This window comes from Symphalangus syndactylus, chromosome 16 (genome assembly GCF_028878055.3).
Source record: "Symphalangus syndactylus isolate Jambi chromosome 16, NHGRI_mSymSyn1-v2.1_pri, whole genome shotgun sequence".
Classification (NCBI taxonomy): Eukaryota; Metazoa; Chordata; class Mammalia; order Primates; family Hylobatidae; genus Symphalangus; species Symphalangus syndactylus.
In genome coordinates, this window is record NC_072438.2 from 61,194,253 (window position 1) to 61,212,237 (window position 17,985).

The following is a 17,985-nucleotide window of genomic DNA, read 5'->3' on the forward strand; positions in this document are numbered from 1 at the left end:
TAGCACTAATACCAGACAATGTGCTATGTGGTGGGGGGTTACAAAGATGCCCTGTGGGAGCTTACAGTCAAAAGACAGTCATATAGACTCTTAATGTCATACATGGTAAAGACTAAGATATAGGAAAGCACAAGATACTGTGGGACCTCAGATTCAAATGGGGAAATGACAAAGTTGGAAGAAAGTAGACAACTGAGAGGTTCAGCACTCCAGAAGCCAATTAATAAGGTCTTGAACTAAGAGTGGTAACAAGGATGAAGAGGAGACAGATCTGAAAAGTGTTAAGGAAAATACAATCTACAGGAGTTTGGCCATGGGAGTGCAGAAGGAAGATGGAATTACAGTTGGATAACAGTATAAAGTGATTAAACGAGATGAGAAAAGGAAAACAGAAGTAGATTTAAAGTGGCAGGAGATGATGTCTTCAGTTGTGGCTCTGTTGAGTTTGGGGTGCCTGTGGGATATCCAAGTGCACGTTCAATAGCAGGTGGATAGACATCAGAATATTTGGGTAGAGCTAAAAAACACATTTTGAAGTTACTGACATAGTGAAAATTTTAAACATGAGATGTGGAAAGAAAAGAGCAGTAGGTTAGGGATGGAACTTTGAGAATGCTAACTATTGAGGAGAGGGCAAAGGAGGATGCATTCAAGAGGCAGAGAAAGTAATTTCTCTTTTTTTTTTTTTTTTTTGAGATGGAGTCTCTCTCTGTCGCCCAGGCTGAAGTGCAGTGGGACAATCTCGGCTCACTGCAACCTCCACCTCCCGGGTTCAAGCAATTCTCTGCCTCAGCCTCCTGAGTAACTGGGATTACATGCGTCTGCCACCATGTCTGGCTAATTTTTTTGTATTTTTAGTAGAGATGGGGTTTCACCATCTTGGCCAGGCTGGTCTTGAACTTCTGACCTCGTGATCCTCCTGCCTCGGCCTCCCAACGTGCTGGGATTACAGGCATGAGCCACCGTGCCCAGCCGTAATTTCTCATTATTCAGAAAATTAGAAGAGACTAGTAACTAGGAATATGGAAATTTTCAAGGAAGGAATGGGTAAGTGTTAAATGCAGCAGAGAGGTCCAATGAGACAATGTTAGAAAAATGTCTGCTCAGCCTGGGCACAAAGTGAGACCCCGTCTCTACAAAACAATAAAGAAACTAGGCGGGCATGGTGGTGTGCACCGGTGGTCCCAGCTACATGGGAGGCTGAGGCAAGAGGATCACTTGACGCCAGGAGGTGAAGGCTGCAGTTAGCTGTGTTTGTACCACTGCACTCCAGCACTCCAGCTTGGGTGACAGAGCAAGATCCTATCTAAAGGAAAAAAAGAAAAAAAAAAGTCTGCTAATTGCTAATTGTAGGCACCCTGAGGGCAGGTACTATGACTAATTCTTATATACTCGGCGTCTGTTACAAAGACTGATACAATGCAGGCAGCACCCTATAAATACTTCTAGAATTTTACTGATGTGACAATCACTTTAATTAGTAAAATAGCACACTTCTACGATTCAAAAAGAAACAGGTCGGTACTAGATATTGTAGACATTTTTCCCAAGGGAGCTTTTTCTTGACCCAACTGAGCCTAAATTTTTAGTAGAAAAATATTAATAAAGGAAATATAGAAAATACCTTTCCAACAGAAAGAATAAAAAGCAAAGAAAAAGTATTTAAAAACGCAAAAGAGAATAAATGAATACAAACCAAAAGATTAGTGTAGCAATGTCAGTAACAGAAAAATATGACTTAAGCAAAAAGTTATGGTAGAAATAGAGGAATCTTAACCGAAAGATAAAAAAGTTCACTTCACAGAAAAGCTGTCTCTAGGGCCCAGACTCCTGTGAGGCAAGAGAGGTGACCGAGTCGTGAAAATGCAGTCACATTTTGTTTTTATTTAAAATTGCAGCATTTTACTAATTATAGACTTTTTGCATTAATTTTTATTTTTTAAAATATTGCATCCAAATATTGCTTATCTTCATTACGGAGTTCTTTTGGCGGTCCCTTAAATTCTGCACCTGAGGCTCGTGCCTCATTTTAATCCTGGCTGTGGACCAGGAAGGTACTTGGACGTCTGAAAACATAACCCCAAGTGTTATATCACGTAAGTAGACAGAAATGCAAGAAAAAAAAAACTGGCATAATCCCAATAACAGTGGGAGATTTTAACATATCCGCATCAAAAGCTGACCGATCAATTAAAAAAAAAAAAAAAAAACTAGTAAAGGTTAGGGAATGCGCGCACAATACAACTAGTCTTCTCCTGCAGCTCTGTGAAGGGCAGCCCGCGGTAGGCTAGGCCTGGTCCTGGGCGCCCCAGCCAGCTCCCCCGGGTCCAGGCGTGCGCTTGCGGGCGACGTGGGCGTCTGGGCATCCGGCCGTCACGCGCTGCCTGGGACTCCATCCTACCCTTCGCGTAGTACTTGTTACACTTTGGCAGCTTCTTCACGCCGGTCCTATCCGCGCGCCGGTAGGAACAGTCCACCGCCTTAAAGAAGCCTCCTCACCAGGTCAGTGGCGCCAAGCAGGTTGCGCACGCGCAGAGGCCGGAAGGGCGGCTGGACGTCGCCCAGGTAAACGACGTCGCGCGCCGCCCATTTCTTGTTGCTGTCGCTCTGCACTTCTCGCGCTCTTCCTTGCTCTCTGCTTCGGCTACCGCCCACTGTTTTCCACTTCAGTTTCTCCTGGTCCACGGCAGCCACGACTACAGATACGAGTAGCGCGACAGCCGCAAAGCGCCATAACGTCGTGCTTTTCTTTTTTCTTTTTCTTTTTTTTTTTTCCCTCGTGCTTTGTTTCCTCTGATTTTCCTTTTCCGGGTTTTTAGTTGAACACACGTTTTTTTCGTGTATGTGTTTTAAATAAATGCATTTAGGGCTAAATTGAACTGTATCCCACCCATTATAATAAATAGTACTTTTACTATTTTCCAGAATAAGATTTTGTGGTTTCCTCTTTAACCCATGAGTTGAATGCTTTGTTTCTAAGCTTAGAGCCAAACATTTATTTATTATTAGAGACAAGGTCTCTGTCGCCCAGGCTGCAATGCAATTGTCAGAGGCGAGTGAACCAGAGCAACTCCATCTTAAAATAGGAGCTAGGTAAAATGAGGCTGAAACCTACTAAGTTGCATTCCCATCTAAGTCACAGGATGAGATAGGTCAGCACAAAATACAGGTCATAAAAGACCTTGCTAATAAGACAGGTTGCAGTGAAGAAGCCGGCTAAATCCCACCGAAACCAAAAATGGCCACAAGGGTAACCTCTGGTCGCCCTCACTACTACACTCCCTATCAGCGCCATGACAGTTTACAAATGCCATGGCAACGTCAGGAAGTTACCCGATTTGGTCTCAAAAGAGGAAGCATGGGCCGGGCACGGTGGCTCACGCCTATAATCCCAGCACTTTGGGAGGCAGAGGCGGGCGGATGACGAGATCAGGAGATCGAGACCATCCTGGCTAAAACGGTGAAACCCCGTCTCTGCTAAAAATACAAAAATTAGCTGGGTGTGGTGGCGGGCGTCTGTAGTCCCAGCTACTCGGGAGGCTGAGGCAGGAGAATGGCGTGAACCCGGGAGGCGGAGCTTGCAGTGAGCAGAGATCGCGCCACTGCACTCCAGTCTGGGCAACAGAGCGATACAGAGCGATACTCTGTCTCAAAAAAAAAAAAAAAAAAAGGGCGGGGGAAAGGCATGAATAGTCCACTCCTTGTTTAGCATATCATCAAGAAATAACCATAAAAATGGGCAACCAGCCACCCTCAGGGCTGCTCTATGAAGTAGCATTCTTTTATTCCTTTGCTTTCTTAATAAACTTGCTTTCACTTTGCACTGCGGACTGGCCCTAAATTCTTTCTTGCATGAGATCCAAGAACCCTTTCTTGGGGTCTGGATGTGGACCTCTTTCCTGTAGTGCAATGGCAGGATCAAAGCCTCCAACTCCCGGGTTCAAGCGATTCCCCTGCCTTAGCCTCCCAAGTAGGTGGGCCACAACGCCTGGCTAATCTTTTAAATTTTTTGTAGAGACAGGGTCTCACTATGTTGCCCAGGCTGGTCCCGAACTCCTGGCCTCAAGCAATCCTCCCACCTCAGTCTCCGAAAGTACTGGGATTATAGATTATATGAGCCACCACATCTGGCTCAAACTTTTAAACTATTACTTTGCACAGGAATCTTCACTTCAAACACTAAGAATTTTAAAAAGGAGTCATGACTGCAAATACAGTGAGATAAAGCTATGACACTTTGTGAGAATAAAGTAGAAATTGTGGATAAAATGAACAATTTCTTGGAAAAATAATAAATATATAAATATATGTAAATATATATATTTTATATATATATAAGTAAGCCAATAACAAATCCAACTTAAACATCTTTCCTCAGACACCAGGCCTAGATAGTTTTTGAAGTTTTACCAAAAACTGGAGGAACAGAAAATTTTTCTTATACAAACTCTTTCAAAGGATGGAAGAACAGAGAAAACTACCCAATGCATTGTTGAGATTAACATACCCTTAATACCCAAAACATGGGTATTAAGGTATAGATGGTATACAGGGTATAAAAGTATAGATTAATTTATGAACAGAGGTGCAAAAATCTTAATAAATAGCAAATCTTATACAAGATATAAAAATTAATATATTATGAATAAGTATGGTTTATCCCAGGAGGGCAAGGAATAAAATAGATTAATCCACCACAGCAATTTAAAGTTATGTATTGAACTTTCAATGGGCTAGGTACTGTTCTAGGCATTTAGCAAAGTAACAGATTTTAAAAGAGAAAAATCCTTTATTTCCTACACAGGAATTGAGAGGAAAGAGAGAAAAATGACGATTTACCTATAAAACTGGAGTATCTACTCCAAACTATTACAAATAAAAAAATTCAGCAAGGTTGCTGGATACAAGAGCAACATTAAATAATCAATAGAATTCTTTTTTTTTTTTTTTTTTTTTGAGACGGAGTCTCGCTCTGTTGCCCAGGCTGGCGTGCAGTGGCGCAATCTGGGCTCACTGCAAGCTCCGTCTCCCGGGTTCACGCCATTCTCCTGCCTCAGCCTCCCGAGTAGCTGGGACTACAGGCACCCACCACCGCGCCCGGCTAATTTTTTGTATTTTTAGTAGAGACGGGGTTTCACCGTGGTCTCGATCTCCTGACCTCGTGATCCACCCGCCTCAGCCTCCCAAAGCGCTGGGATTACAGGCGTGAGCCACCGCGCCCGGCCTAATCAATAGAATTCTTATACATAAAAATTAACTAATTAGAAAAAAGTATTTTTAAAAAGTTCATTCACAATACAACAAAATATATAAGGTACCTAAATATAGATCTAAGATATATGACATTATCTTATCATTTTCTTCATAAAGATCTTGGAGGACCAAGAAAATCTGAATAGCTAGAGAGATAATTCCATACTGATGAATGGGAAGACAATATATTTCAGATCTTAGTTGTAAATTTAGTGCAATTCCAACCACAATTCCTGAAATTCTTAAAGAACTGAGCAAACTGATTCTAAAATTTATCTAAAAGGTAAAGGATCAAGAACAGCCAAGACAATTTTGAAGAATAAATTGGGTGGGGAGACTTATTGTATCAAGTTTTGAGATTTATTAAAAAGTGTCTTAGTTGAGACATGTGGAATTGATGCAGAGATCAATAAGTAGAGCATGAGACAGAAGAAAAAGCCCAGAAACAGACCTATGTGTATGTGTAAACTTGAAGATTTAAGGAGTGTCTGCATATCATTGAGATGGGGTGGTTCTGTTATGGAAAGAGAACAATCCTGCCAATGAAAGATTCCTCTGTACCAATACAGAAGAGAAAAAAAAAGTATTACTGAGTAAGCATTAACGTATTTACAAGCATGTATGGCAGCACAAAAGTGACTATGAAATTGGAACAGAATTTTATATAGCATAGCAGAAGAAAGAATAACTTCTCGCCTCCTCAAAAGATAAAAGGGTCACACCTTGTCACAGTTTCTACACGTCTTGTGAGAGACCCTGAGCTAAATCCAGAGGTGTTTTTAAAAATACATCTGGAGGTTATTTGGCCCTTGGCCTTGGATATATATAGCTATTATTACAAAAACTGAAGAGTGGGCTTAATCCTTGTAGAGATTGATCTCAATCCAAAAGTAAAGATTAAGATACACTATGTCTTCAAAGAACCTCATCTTAAGAATGGAGGAAAGGAGGCCAGGCGCGGTGGCTCACGCCTGTAATCCCAGCACTTTGGGAGGCTGAGGTGGGTGGATCATTTGAGGTCAGAAGTTCAAGACCAACCTGGCCAACGTGGTGAAACCTCACCTCTACTAAAAATACAAAAATTAGCTGGGCATGGTGGCCGGCGCCTGTGGTCCCAGCTACTTGGGAAGCTGAGGCAGCAGAATCGCTTGAACCCAGGAAGTGGAGGTTGCAGTGAGCCGAGATTGCGCTACTGCACTCCAGCCTGGGCAACAGAGTGAGACTCTGTCTCAGAAAAAAAGAAAAAAAAAAAAACGGAAGAAAGGGATGGGTGTGGTGGCTCATGCCTGTAATCCCAACATTTGGGGAAGCCAAGGTGGGCGGATCCCTGGAGTCCAGGACTTGGAGACCAGCCTGGGCAACATGGCAGGACCCCCTTCTTTTGAAAAGACTTTTTAAGTAAAAAATACATACATTTTAAAAGTATGGAATAAAGGGGGAAATGGTTTCTTTGCCCTTTGTAAATGGAGAAAAAAATTTCATTTACCACTACAGTTCTGAGACAATAGATATTCTTATGCAAAAACCTTTTTTCTGACTCACAATCTATAAAAAATAAATTACAGGGGTAAAAAAGCTTTGCTTTTTAAAACAAAATTATTATTATGTTATTTTTATGACATCTGACTATGGGAGGATTTGCTAAATAAGACATAAATAGCAAACTGTAAGGAAATACGTCAAAGTTAAAAGATACACTTACCAAGGGGGAGAAAATATTTTCTAATTACTGAGAAGAGATTAGTATCCCAAATATTTTATGAGTTCTTATAAATAATTTTTTAAAAATCAAGGTAAAAAAATAGCTGGCAAAAATAAGATTTGGCAATTCAAAGAGAAAATGTGAATGATTAATAACTTACCAATAGGGGAACACAAATGAAGCCACATTAAGGTACAATTTCAACCCCATCAGATTGGCAATATTTTAAAACGACATTATGAAAAGTTGTTGAGAATGTGCAGAAATGGAACTCTCATCAACTGCAGGTATGAGTGTAAATTGGTATAATCACTTTGTAGAGCAATTTGCTGATATGAAATATAGTTAAAGATGCATATATCCTACAACCTAGCAATTCCATGTGTAAATCTGTTCTCCAAGAACAGTGGTTCTCCAAGTGTGTTCCAGGACTAGCAGTATCAGCATCACCAGGGAAGTTATTAGATATGCAAATATTGGCCCAGCACGGTGGCTCACACGTGTAATCTCAGCACTTTGGAAGGGCAAGGCAGGCAGATCACTTGAGGTCAGGAGTTCAAGACCAGCCTGGTCAACATGGTGAAACCCTGTCTCTACTAAAAATACAAAAATTAACCAGGCGTGGTGGCACACACCTTTAATTCCAGCTACATGGGAAGCTGAGGCAGGAGAATCTCTTGAACCCAGGAGGCAGAGGTTGCAATGAGCCGAGATCGCGCCACTGCACTCCAGCCTTGGTGACAGAGTAAGATTCCATCTCAAAAATAAATAAACAAATAAATAATAAGATATGCAAATGTTCAAGCCTCCCCTCAGATTTACTGAATCAGTAAGAGAGGGATTTGATTTTGATACACATAAAAGTTTGAGAACCACTGCTGTAGAGAAATTCTCACACAAGCCCCAAGGAGACATCTAGAAAAGCAAATAAAGTATAACCAAAAGGTCTAAAACGTGCCAAAATGTATGTATTCAAATTCCAGCCCCACTATTTATTTCTTGGCCCTTTGATCTCGGGGAAGTCATGTAGTTTTTCTGCATATATTAATCACCATTTTATAAATGGTGATTAATATACTTCCTTCTGCATATAGTTGCTGTGTAGATTATATAAATTAATTCACACATGGTAGTTACACTAGTGCCTGGCACACAGTAAGAACTCAAAAAATGTCTGTTATCATTAGGATGTTTGTTGTAGCCTTGCTTATAACAGTAAATTACTGGAAACAGCTACTTAAAAATAAGACTGAAGGCAAATATGGAAAAGATTTAACATAAATAACATTTGGGTGATGAGTATATAGGTATTTTTATTATTCTTGGTAGTTCCTCTGTGTTGAAATGTTTCACAAGGAAAGGGGAATAGTAGTAAAGTCGTCATTTATTTATTCACATCTACATTTCCACAGAAGTATTAGTTTAGGTGAATTATCATGTCTTGATTTTTAAAGTTTCCATAGAAAGAGGTTACCGAACTTGTGTTATTGGTATAAAATATAAAGCTGTCTGGCCTCAAAATACTTTTCATGTCATCCTCCTACAACTTACATTCATAAATTCTATATTCCAACCAAATTTGCATGAATCTGCCTTTTCCCACATTTGTATCTTTGCACCCACTGTCTCTATATTTACTGCACTATTCATATTCTATCCATTTTTCACATTTTCAGCTCAAATGCCGCCACCCTGATAAAGATGGACCCCAGTCGCTATAATTTATCTCTTCTGCCTTTCAGTGTTCCAGATACCATTCTGTTTATCACATAGCCCTTGCCACATTTTCTCTTATGTTAGAAATGTTTTCCCTCTACTTTCTTTGACACACACTCTACAGAAGCACACCATTATTTTAATTTTATTTTGAGATTGATACAATCTCAAAAATGCCAGAGCAAACTGATTCAAATATGATTTACATACTGATTTCACTTCACTGCACAGACACATCAGATGCTACCCATGGAACTCCTATACTCTGGCTTCACTGGCCGGTGAGTAGAAATTGTGATGTTCTGGGTCCCCACTTTCTTGCCTGGTAGTAATTACAAAGTTGCTGCAGGATTTCTCAATCCAAATATTCTTGACAATTCTCAAATAATGGGTCCTGGAGAAGGGTACTTTCCCTCTAAGAGTCTGGGGGAAGTTGGTCTGATAGTGTAGGAGGGATGATCCCTTGCATAATCAGAACCCTTACTCCCAGTTTTGTGGTTCCTCTGTTGGACAGCTGCTCTAGATCCATTTGAAACCCACTGGTGGTTGCCCACTTCTCCAGAGAGCTGACCTCAGTGCTTGCTTCTCAGGCCAGCTGGAAAACGCATCTGCTGATCTCACAAATCACTTTTCAGAGAAATTCCCAGGTGGATCTGTTGGGCTTTGTCCTTCCCAAAGCAAAGGGAGCACCTGTAGGAGGGGTTAGGGAAGCGGTTGGGGGTGGATCAGGCAAAGTCTTGCATTATACCTCAGATCCTTGCTCGTTCATACCTCTGGACTCCGCAGCTTTATTAAGCCCACTCTGCAAGACTTCTCTTATTTTCAGTAATAGTCACATATTTCTCTTCGGGGGAACCCCTTCTCCATCAGACAGGTTTGTGTTTGTGTGAACTCCAATTCTGGAACATAAGCTGGTTATTTTCCAATATATACCTGACCAAGGTGGTCTTTGCAGACAGGTTTTGGCCTCCCCGATCTCTTATCAGCTTGCCTCCCCGACGACCCCTCCAACAACCATTGTTCAGTATCATCTGAACAAAACTATGTAAATGCTGAAGAAATGTCACATAATTATCTTTTTCAGCCTGACACATCAAAATCTCTCCTATATAGAAATTCTGGAGTCATAATTGAAATAAAGGGAAGTAGCTGATGGCTTTTTTAAAATGGAACTATTCTGACAGGAGGCTGCAGGATGGAACCTCTAGGGGGCGATGTTATCTAACAGAATTTTACAGTTGCCCTATTCGGAAATAACCCAGTTTACATTCTCCATTGCCTAACTTCCCGTGTTCTCTCCAAAGTTGTTTCCTGGCCTCTTATATTTTCTGCTTCCTGTGGAGGGCGCTAGTTGCACCTACTAACATGTAATAAATGCTGGCCTGCTTCTTGCCTTTTTATAGTTAATCTGACTCAGATCAAGTGATCTCCAGCTGAGCCCATCCTACGTTTATATTAATATTTGAGAAACGCAATCCAGTTTACTAAGTATATATAGGCCCCCGGTACTCTTCTGGCTTAAGACTGTTTGAATTGGCCGGGCGCGGTGGCTCACGCTTGTAATCCCAGCACTTTGGGAGGCCGAGGCGGGCGGATCACGAGGTCAGGAGATCGAGACCACGGTGAAACCCCGTCTCTACTAAAAATACAAAAAAATTAGCCGGGCGTGGTGGCGGGCGCCTGTAGTCCCAGCTACTCGGAGAGGCTGAGGCAGGAGAATGGCGTGAACCCGGGAGGCGGAGCTTGCAGCGAGCCGAGATTGCGCCACTGCACTCCAGCCTGGGGGACAGAGCGAGACTCCGTCTCAAAAAAAAAAAAAAAAAAAAAAAAAAAAGACTGTTTGAATTGATATCACTCAGATAACTCAAATTCCTAAACACACAGATTTTCTTGTGATTCTTAATTGCTACCATGCTTCTGAAAGTACGTTTCCTATTAGACATGCTTGGGTCACAGCTAATCTTTGAGGCTAGTAACCTTTCATCTTTCTACCTTCAGGGTCTAGCGTAGTGATTCACATATAGTGAGATGGGTGAATGAATGGGTGGATACGTGGATAAACCCAATACCTTGTTCAGGATATTAAGAGTTTGATTTAGGCAGCACAGCATAGCTAAAGAAAGAAACAATTAGTTTTAGGAAATAAATGCATTAATAAATGTAGGAACAACCAGTATTCACACACCATAAAATTTTCCATTTTAAAGTATAAAATTCAGTGGTCTTCAATATATTCACAGAATTGTGTGATCACCAATATCTAATTCCAGCACATTTTCATCACTCCAAAAAGAGATCTTGTATCTGTTCGCAGTCACTCCCTGTCCCCTCCTTTCATTCAACCCTCTCCATCCCTTAGCCCCCCAGCCCCTGGCAACCACTAATCTACTTTCTGTCTTTATGAATTTGCCCATTCTGGATCTTTCATATAAAGGGAATCATACAGTATGGCCTTTTGAATCTGGCTTCTTTCATGTATAATCCCATAACACTTTGAACATAACTCTTTAACACTTATTTTTCTGTGTTGGATTATTATGGCTTGCCTCCCACTGGACTATTAAGCATCACAAGGACAGATTACGCCTTATTTCAACTTTGAATGCAGAGCTCAGGGCCTGTCACAGAATGGGCAATCAGTAAATGTTTGCTGAACAAATGATGCTTTTCCAGTTCCAAAATGCATGAAACACCGTGTTGACCTCACTCCTTTCATCTTTGATCAGTCTGCAGTACCACCAGAATCCTTGTCTGTAACTCTTTTCATCTCTTTCACTTGTTTTGTGTCTTTGCCTAAATTTACATTTTCTCTTTCACAAATACAGCTTAAAGTCCAGAAAGTGGGAACACGTCCTGCCCCAAGTCTGTATTCACAAAGCCATGTTTGCCCCTTGTTTGTGTGGATTAACATTCTGTTTCTCTGAAATCTTCAAAATGAGAACCATGCCAGTGTTCTATAAACTGTAAGATTTAACATTTTCTTTCTTTTCTTCTTTTAGCCATACTTCCCATTGCCTCCAGCTGTTGCACGGAGGTTTCACATCATATTTCCAGAAGGCTCCTGGAAAGAGTGAATATGTGTCGCATCCAGAGAGCTGATGGGGATTGTGACTTGGCTGCTGTCATGTGAGTGCCTTTCAGCCGGGAGGTCTAAACCTGCACAGTGATTATTTCCCTGACCAACGAATAACAGGTTGGAAAGGCTTTGCATGATTACAACATACAATCAATCATCCAAACAAGGGAGGGAAGAGTAAATATTCTGTCCGTTAGGCCCCAGGCTCCCTGGAGTAAATCCATAGTCTCTCTGTCCAAAGATGTCCTGAGCCCCATACCAGCACACCATCTACTTCCACCCTGTAGTGCTGTGGTTAGGACTGAATTCTCCCCGTCACCAAAAAGTGTTCATGACTTTCCCAAGCAAAACAAAACCCCAAACAAAAATAACTCTGTTATATTTCATGGCTTTTAACCTTTTCCAGTACATGGGTTGCTGTCATTTCTACTTTATGAATTCATCAGGAGCATATTATAAGGTTCAAAAAGGTAGGCCGGGTGTGGTGGTTTATGCCTGTAATCCCAGCACTTTGGGAGGCCAAGGCAGGGGTATCGCTTGAGCCCAGGTGTTCAAGACTAGCCTGGGCAACATGGCGAGACCCCATCTCTACAAAAAACTTTAAAACTAGCCAGGCGTGGTGGCATGCACCTGTAGTCCCAGCTACTTGGGAGGCTGAGATGGGAGGATCATTGAGCCCAGTTCGAGGCTGCAGTGAGCCGTGATCATGCCGGTGCACTCCAACCTGGGTGACAGAGTTAAATCCTGTGTCAAAAAACCACCACCACCACAACAACAAAAAGGCAAAGAAAAACAAAAGATTCAAAAAGAAGCGTGGAAAGATCTATACCTGTCGCAGTGCTATATGCAATCCAATCACAAATGCCAATCCAATCTCTGCTTTTGATTCTGTCGTGTTGATTCATGGTGAAGCCTCCCACCCCTGCTCCTGGCTCAGTTATTAAAAGATTTGTTTGTATATGTACTTAACATCTCTATGGAGGCTCTAACATCTGAACTGCATTGGTATTTAGTAAATCTGGATTCTGACAACAATGCCGTGAGGAAAGCATAAATGATCTCCCAATCATACACAGGAGAAAGCTGTGACTCAGGTTACACAGTTCACTTGTGTACAGCTCATGAATTGCAGAAACAGGATGTGAACCCAGGTCTCTTAGTTCAGAACACTGTATACCTCCAATGTCATTCTAAAGCAGTGGTGGGACTAACCATAAAATGCCCTCTCCAAACTCTACTGCATCCGAGTATCAGGCATCTCCCTGGCATGCTGGTTTAACACCATTTGTGGCTTCAGGTGATGCTAGTGGGTCATTTGGTGCTCCTTTCTTTGGGCTATAAATAAACCCATTGCTTAAGCCTGAGCTCCTGAGTCACTCAGAAACCTTATTCTTTCAGTGAATTCAACAAATATTTATGAATTAACGATTATGCGCCAAGCACTGTTCTATATGCTGGGGATGCAGTGGTGACAAAATGGGTTCTGTCTGCCTAGAGTCTCGAGGGGATTCTTTATCCAGCTGGGTTCTGCAGATCATCTTAATGATTTGAGATGATCTCTGGAACTTGAAATATATTTTCCCCCTTTTCAGAAGGGATTTATCCATTATTCAATTTTGAGGAAAAACTGCTCCAAGATAAGTGTTCTTAAAAGTTCAGAGGAAGAGTTTGTAAGATGTCTGTTGATAAGGCTGGGCGCGGTGGCTCACGCTTGTAATCCCAGCACTTTGGGAGGCCGAGGCAGGCGGATCACGAGGTCAGGAGATCGAGACCATGGTGAAACCCCGTCTCTACTAAAAATACAAAAAAATTAGCCGGGCGTGGTGGCGGGCGCCTGTAGTCCCAGCTACTCGGAGAGGCTGAGGCGGGAGAATGGCATGAACCCGGGAGGCGGAGCTTGCAGTGAGCCGAGATTACGCCACTGCACTCCAGCCTGGGCGACAGAGCGAGACTCCGTCTCAAAAAAAAAAAAAAAAAAAAAAAAGATGTCTGTTGATAGACTTTCATCAGGTTAGGGGCTGTGAACTTCCTGAAATTTTTGTGTATGAACTTGCGAGCATTTTTAGAAGGTCCATAGGTTTTATAAGATTCTCAAAGGTTCTGAGATCGAATAAAGTTTAAAGATCACACTCAGGGTCAGATGTAGGGGAGGAAACAATTCTTGATCCAAACTTGTATTAAGCATGAGTGTCTTTGTGGGAGAAGGGAGAAGACTGAGAATTTTCTCAGCATCTCCTCAGTTCAAGCCACTACGTGGCTCCATTGGCTCAGGTGGTTTAGTCATTGGGAACCAGCATCACCCGTGGCACTCCAGGGGCTACATACCAATGAGGATTCTGAGGGGTGCTCCAAGTTCCCAGCTTCTTTGAAAAATCCCTTGGTACATGTCTGGCCGAGATTCTACCAGTCTTTTATTTAATCTTAAAGAATATTGTTGGTAATAGTTGGAAAGTAAAAAGTTCATAGACAATGCATGGGCAATGCTCTAGGTAGTTAGAAACAGCTGGATATCTGTGTTGAGTGGACACAGCTGCACTAAATCTGTCTGAACCTGCTCCAGTTGCTCTGAGAAACTCCAAATTTTCAACTCCTCTCAATTCCTTCCACCTCATTGGCATATATCACCTCAGACTTGAAGCTTGAAGCTCGTGAGGGCTCCAGTAGGACTCCCAGAAAGGCTTGAAGAAAAAAAACAGAGGAAGTTTCTGTGGGTGTATAAGAGAGTGGAGGTTATCTAGGGAAGGTATTGGTAACAGGATTTTCAGGAATGTTTCTTTGGGATAAGCAGGTGTCAGAGATCTGAAAAAGGCATAAGAACAGAAATGATGTTTCGCTGTGATAAGGGAAAATATAATCAGTAACGTAAGTCTTCATTTTCAAAAGGACTCAATTTTAATTAAAGAGGAGCTAGGAAGCCAATCAGTTGGATCTAAAAATATTTACTTTATTCGAGCACAATTTGTAAATTGACCTCTCTGTGCTAAGAAAGCTGAAAAATACAGAGTTGTTATGACCTAATCTCAAATAAAATTAAATTCAACTCTGTAGTATTTTTTAACCATGAATTACAGATCCTATCTGTTGTGTTTCCTGATGTTCAACATAAATAGATAAAGATTCTCTTGTTTTCAGATTAGTTTAGTATGGAGCATGTCTTTACTTATCTAAAATGTAGTCCCTTATCCCTGACTGGGTATAAAGACTTTAAGATTTGAGAAAGTGTTTAAGATGCAGAAAGCATTACTAACACTGGAAATGTAATTCCCAAGTAGCATGTATTACTAATAACAATTAATTAATATAAATCAACATACAGTTAACTTACTAGGCTTCTTTTTCTTTTCTGCCTAGAAATAGGTCCTTTGTTTCATACCTTATAAATGGTCATTGTAGTTTTTGATGCCTGAGACAGCAGTTTTCTTGTTCAAACTCCTCTACAGTGACTTCATTAATGAGCTTCTGGATGTTTCTGAACATGAATACAATAAAAGGTTGTTTATCATGGCCAGGCGCGGTGGCTCACACCTGTAATTCCAGCACTTTGGGAGGCTGAGGCGGGCGGGTCACGAGGTCAGGAGATCGAGACTATCCTGGCTAACACGGTGAAACCCCATCTCTACTAAAAATACCAAAAAATTAGCCTGGCGTGGTGGCAGGCACCTGTAGTCTCAGCTACTCGGGAGGCTGAGGCAGGAGAATGGCGTGAACCCAGGAGGCAGAGGTTGCAGCGAGCCAAGATCTCACCACTGCACTCCAGCCTGGGCAACTCCATCTTAAAAAAAAAAAGAAAGAAAGAAAAAAAAGTTGTTTATGTTGGGCAGAGGCCTGAGGATTCTTGAATCAAACAGACATTTTTTGTTGTGAGAAAATTTGAGGTTTTTAAATAGAATTATCTGGAAGGCTTGAGTAGTTTTTCAGATGTGGGTGTGAGGCACTTGTTGTGTTTAGAGGAATGGGTAAAGAAATAAAGCTTAAGGGATATTAAAGGTATAATCTCTATGGCAGGGCCACCCCTTTACGTCCATCAGACTATCTCCAGCTATCCTCCTGAGGGTTAAGAAAAAAAAAAATCAGGGGATTGGCCTCAGGATTTCTTACAGTCAAAACTCTCCACCTACAAACTCACCATTGGGAAGGTGGAGATTGGTGCCCATCAGAATACTGTGGAACTGCGAGTAGGGAAAGGAATGTGGAATAGGCCAGCCCCCTTTCCAGCATTACTTCATCTCTTTCTATCCTGGTGGAAAATACATGGGATCCAAGTAGAGATTTAAGAAGTTTTTAAACTTTAGGATTCTAAAACATCATAGGATCTCAGATTTGGGAGCTGTATTCTGGTAGCTGATTTTTTTCCCCAGTTGAAATTACATTGAGAGGTTGCCTCACCAGCAAGTCTTTGAAAAAGCCCACATGCTAGTTGTTGCCTGTTTTCCTATGGTCCTCCACCTTTCTGAATCCTCTGTCTATATCTCTTCCATCTGGTTCTCTCCTTCAGCCCCGGTGCCAATGCCCCTCCCTGAATCCCATCTCTCTTATTTTTATAATGGACTTGAATCCTAGGTCTTTCCTGTGTAACTTATGGGCTTATCTGCGTGTCACAGAAATCTTTTTTTTTTTCTTTTTGAGACAGAGTTTCCCTCTTGTTGTCCAGGCTGGAGTGCAGTGACACAATCTCAGCTCACTACAACCTCCCCCCTACAGGATTCAAACGATTCTCCTACCTCAGCCTCCCAAGTAGCTGGGATTACAGGTGCGTGCCACCATGCCCAGCTAATTTTTGTATTTTTTTTTTTTTTTTTTTTTTGAGACAGAGTCTCGCTCTGTCGCCCGGGCTGGAGTGCAGTGGCGCAATCTCGGCTCACTGCAAGCTCCGCCTCCCGGGTTCACGCCATTCTCCTGCCTCAGCCTCCGAGTAGCTGGGACTACAGGCGCCCGCCACCGCGCCCGGCTAATTTTTTGTATATTTTAGTAGAGACGGGGTTTCACCGTGGTCTCGATCTCCTGACCTCGTGATCCGTCCGCCTCGGCCTCCCAAAGTGCTGGGATTACAAGCGTGAGCCACCGCGCCCGGCCTAATTTTTGTATTTTTAGTAATAGAGACGGGGTTTCACCACGTTGGCCAGGCTGGTCTCGATCACCCGACCTCAGGTGATCTTCCTGCCTCGGCCTCCCAAAGTGTTGGGATTATAGGCGTGAGCTACCGTGCCCAGCCTGCATGTCACTAAAATCTTTATCTGCTCAGTTTCTTTCTGACATCACAGGGAGAGGCAAGAGTTGTAGTCCTTTGGAAAGGGTAGGAGCTTCAGTGCCAGTTTTTTGTTTGTTTGTTTTTGTTTCCTACACAGCAGTGCTGCAGCCACGTTTTCTCCTATGATAGCAAACCAACTGACCATAGTGAGAATTAGGCTGTTGTTTTTTTTTAAGACTCTCTATCTAATACACATAGGGAATATATTGTTCTCTTATTAATATGCTCCACTTCTTTCAAATTAATATTCCCCACATGCTGGCTTTATTATGTTAAAGCTCATTTGTAACTTTCCCCCCATTCTCCCCACTTTTCTCCCATTTCAGGAGTCCCTACATTAGCTGAAAAAGATTCAGCTTGGGTCATCTAGAAAAATAGCAGCTTACTCTCTACCCCACCTCTGTTTTTTCCCTGAATAACAGAGTCAGGAGTTCCAATTTATCTGGATACAGAAATATTGTATATGTAGAGCCAGCAGGATTTGTGACATTTTGTAAGAGCTGATGACCCCTCATGGGGAAATTAGAAGTCACCAATATCTTTTTCAACAAAAAAAATTCTTCTAGTTACCAGAAACTGTGCATGCTATAGCATTCTCCCAGCCCATTGTGAAAACTTCATATAGAAAAATGAAAATGAGCCAGGTGCAGTGGCTCATGTCTGTAATTCCAGCGCTTTGGGGGCTGAGGCAAGTGGATCACCTGAGTTCAGGAGTTCAAGACCAGCCTGGCCAACATGGTAAAACCCGATCTCTACTAATAATACAAAAATTAGCCGGGTGTGGTGGTGCACACCTGTAATCCCAGCTACTTGGGAGGCTGAGGCAGAAGAATCACTTGAACCCGAGAGGCGGAAGTTGCAGTGAGCCGAGATCACGCCATTGCACTCCAGCCTGGGTGACAAGAGCGAAACTTCATCTCACCAAAAAAAAAAAAAAGAAAAGAAAAGAAAAATGAAAATGAAAGCACATTCTGAACTGTGGCATAGATC

At 42.0% G+C, this 17,985-nt stretch overlaps 1 protein-coding gene across 3 annotated transcripts in view; it reads left to right on the forward strand.

Moving 5' to 3' along the window:
• The first annotated feature begins 2,433 nt into the window (after nucleotides 1-2,433).
• CCL28 (C-C motif chemokine ligand 28) overlaps nucleotides 2,434-17,985 on the forward strand; it is a 32,507-nt gene continuing 16,955 nt past the window's right edge. For 2 of the 3 annotated variants that reach the window (XR_010116354.1, XR_010116355.1), the window contains exon 1: nucleotides 11,683-11,797. Coding sequence is in view for 1 of the 3 variants with exons in the window: in XM_063619886.1 (XP_063475956.1) it covers nucleotides 11,748-11,797 (50 nt within the window). In the remaining 2 variants the exon portion in view is untranslated. Of the gene's footprint in view, nucleotides 2,503-11,670; nucleotides 11,798-17,985 lie in introns of those variants that run through there. The other variant, XM_063619886.1, reaches the window with a different exon arrangement.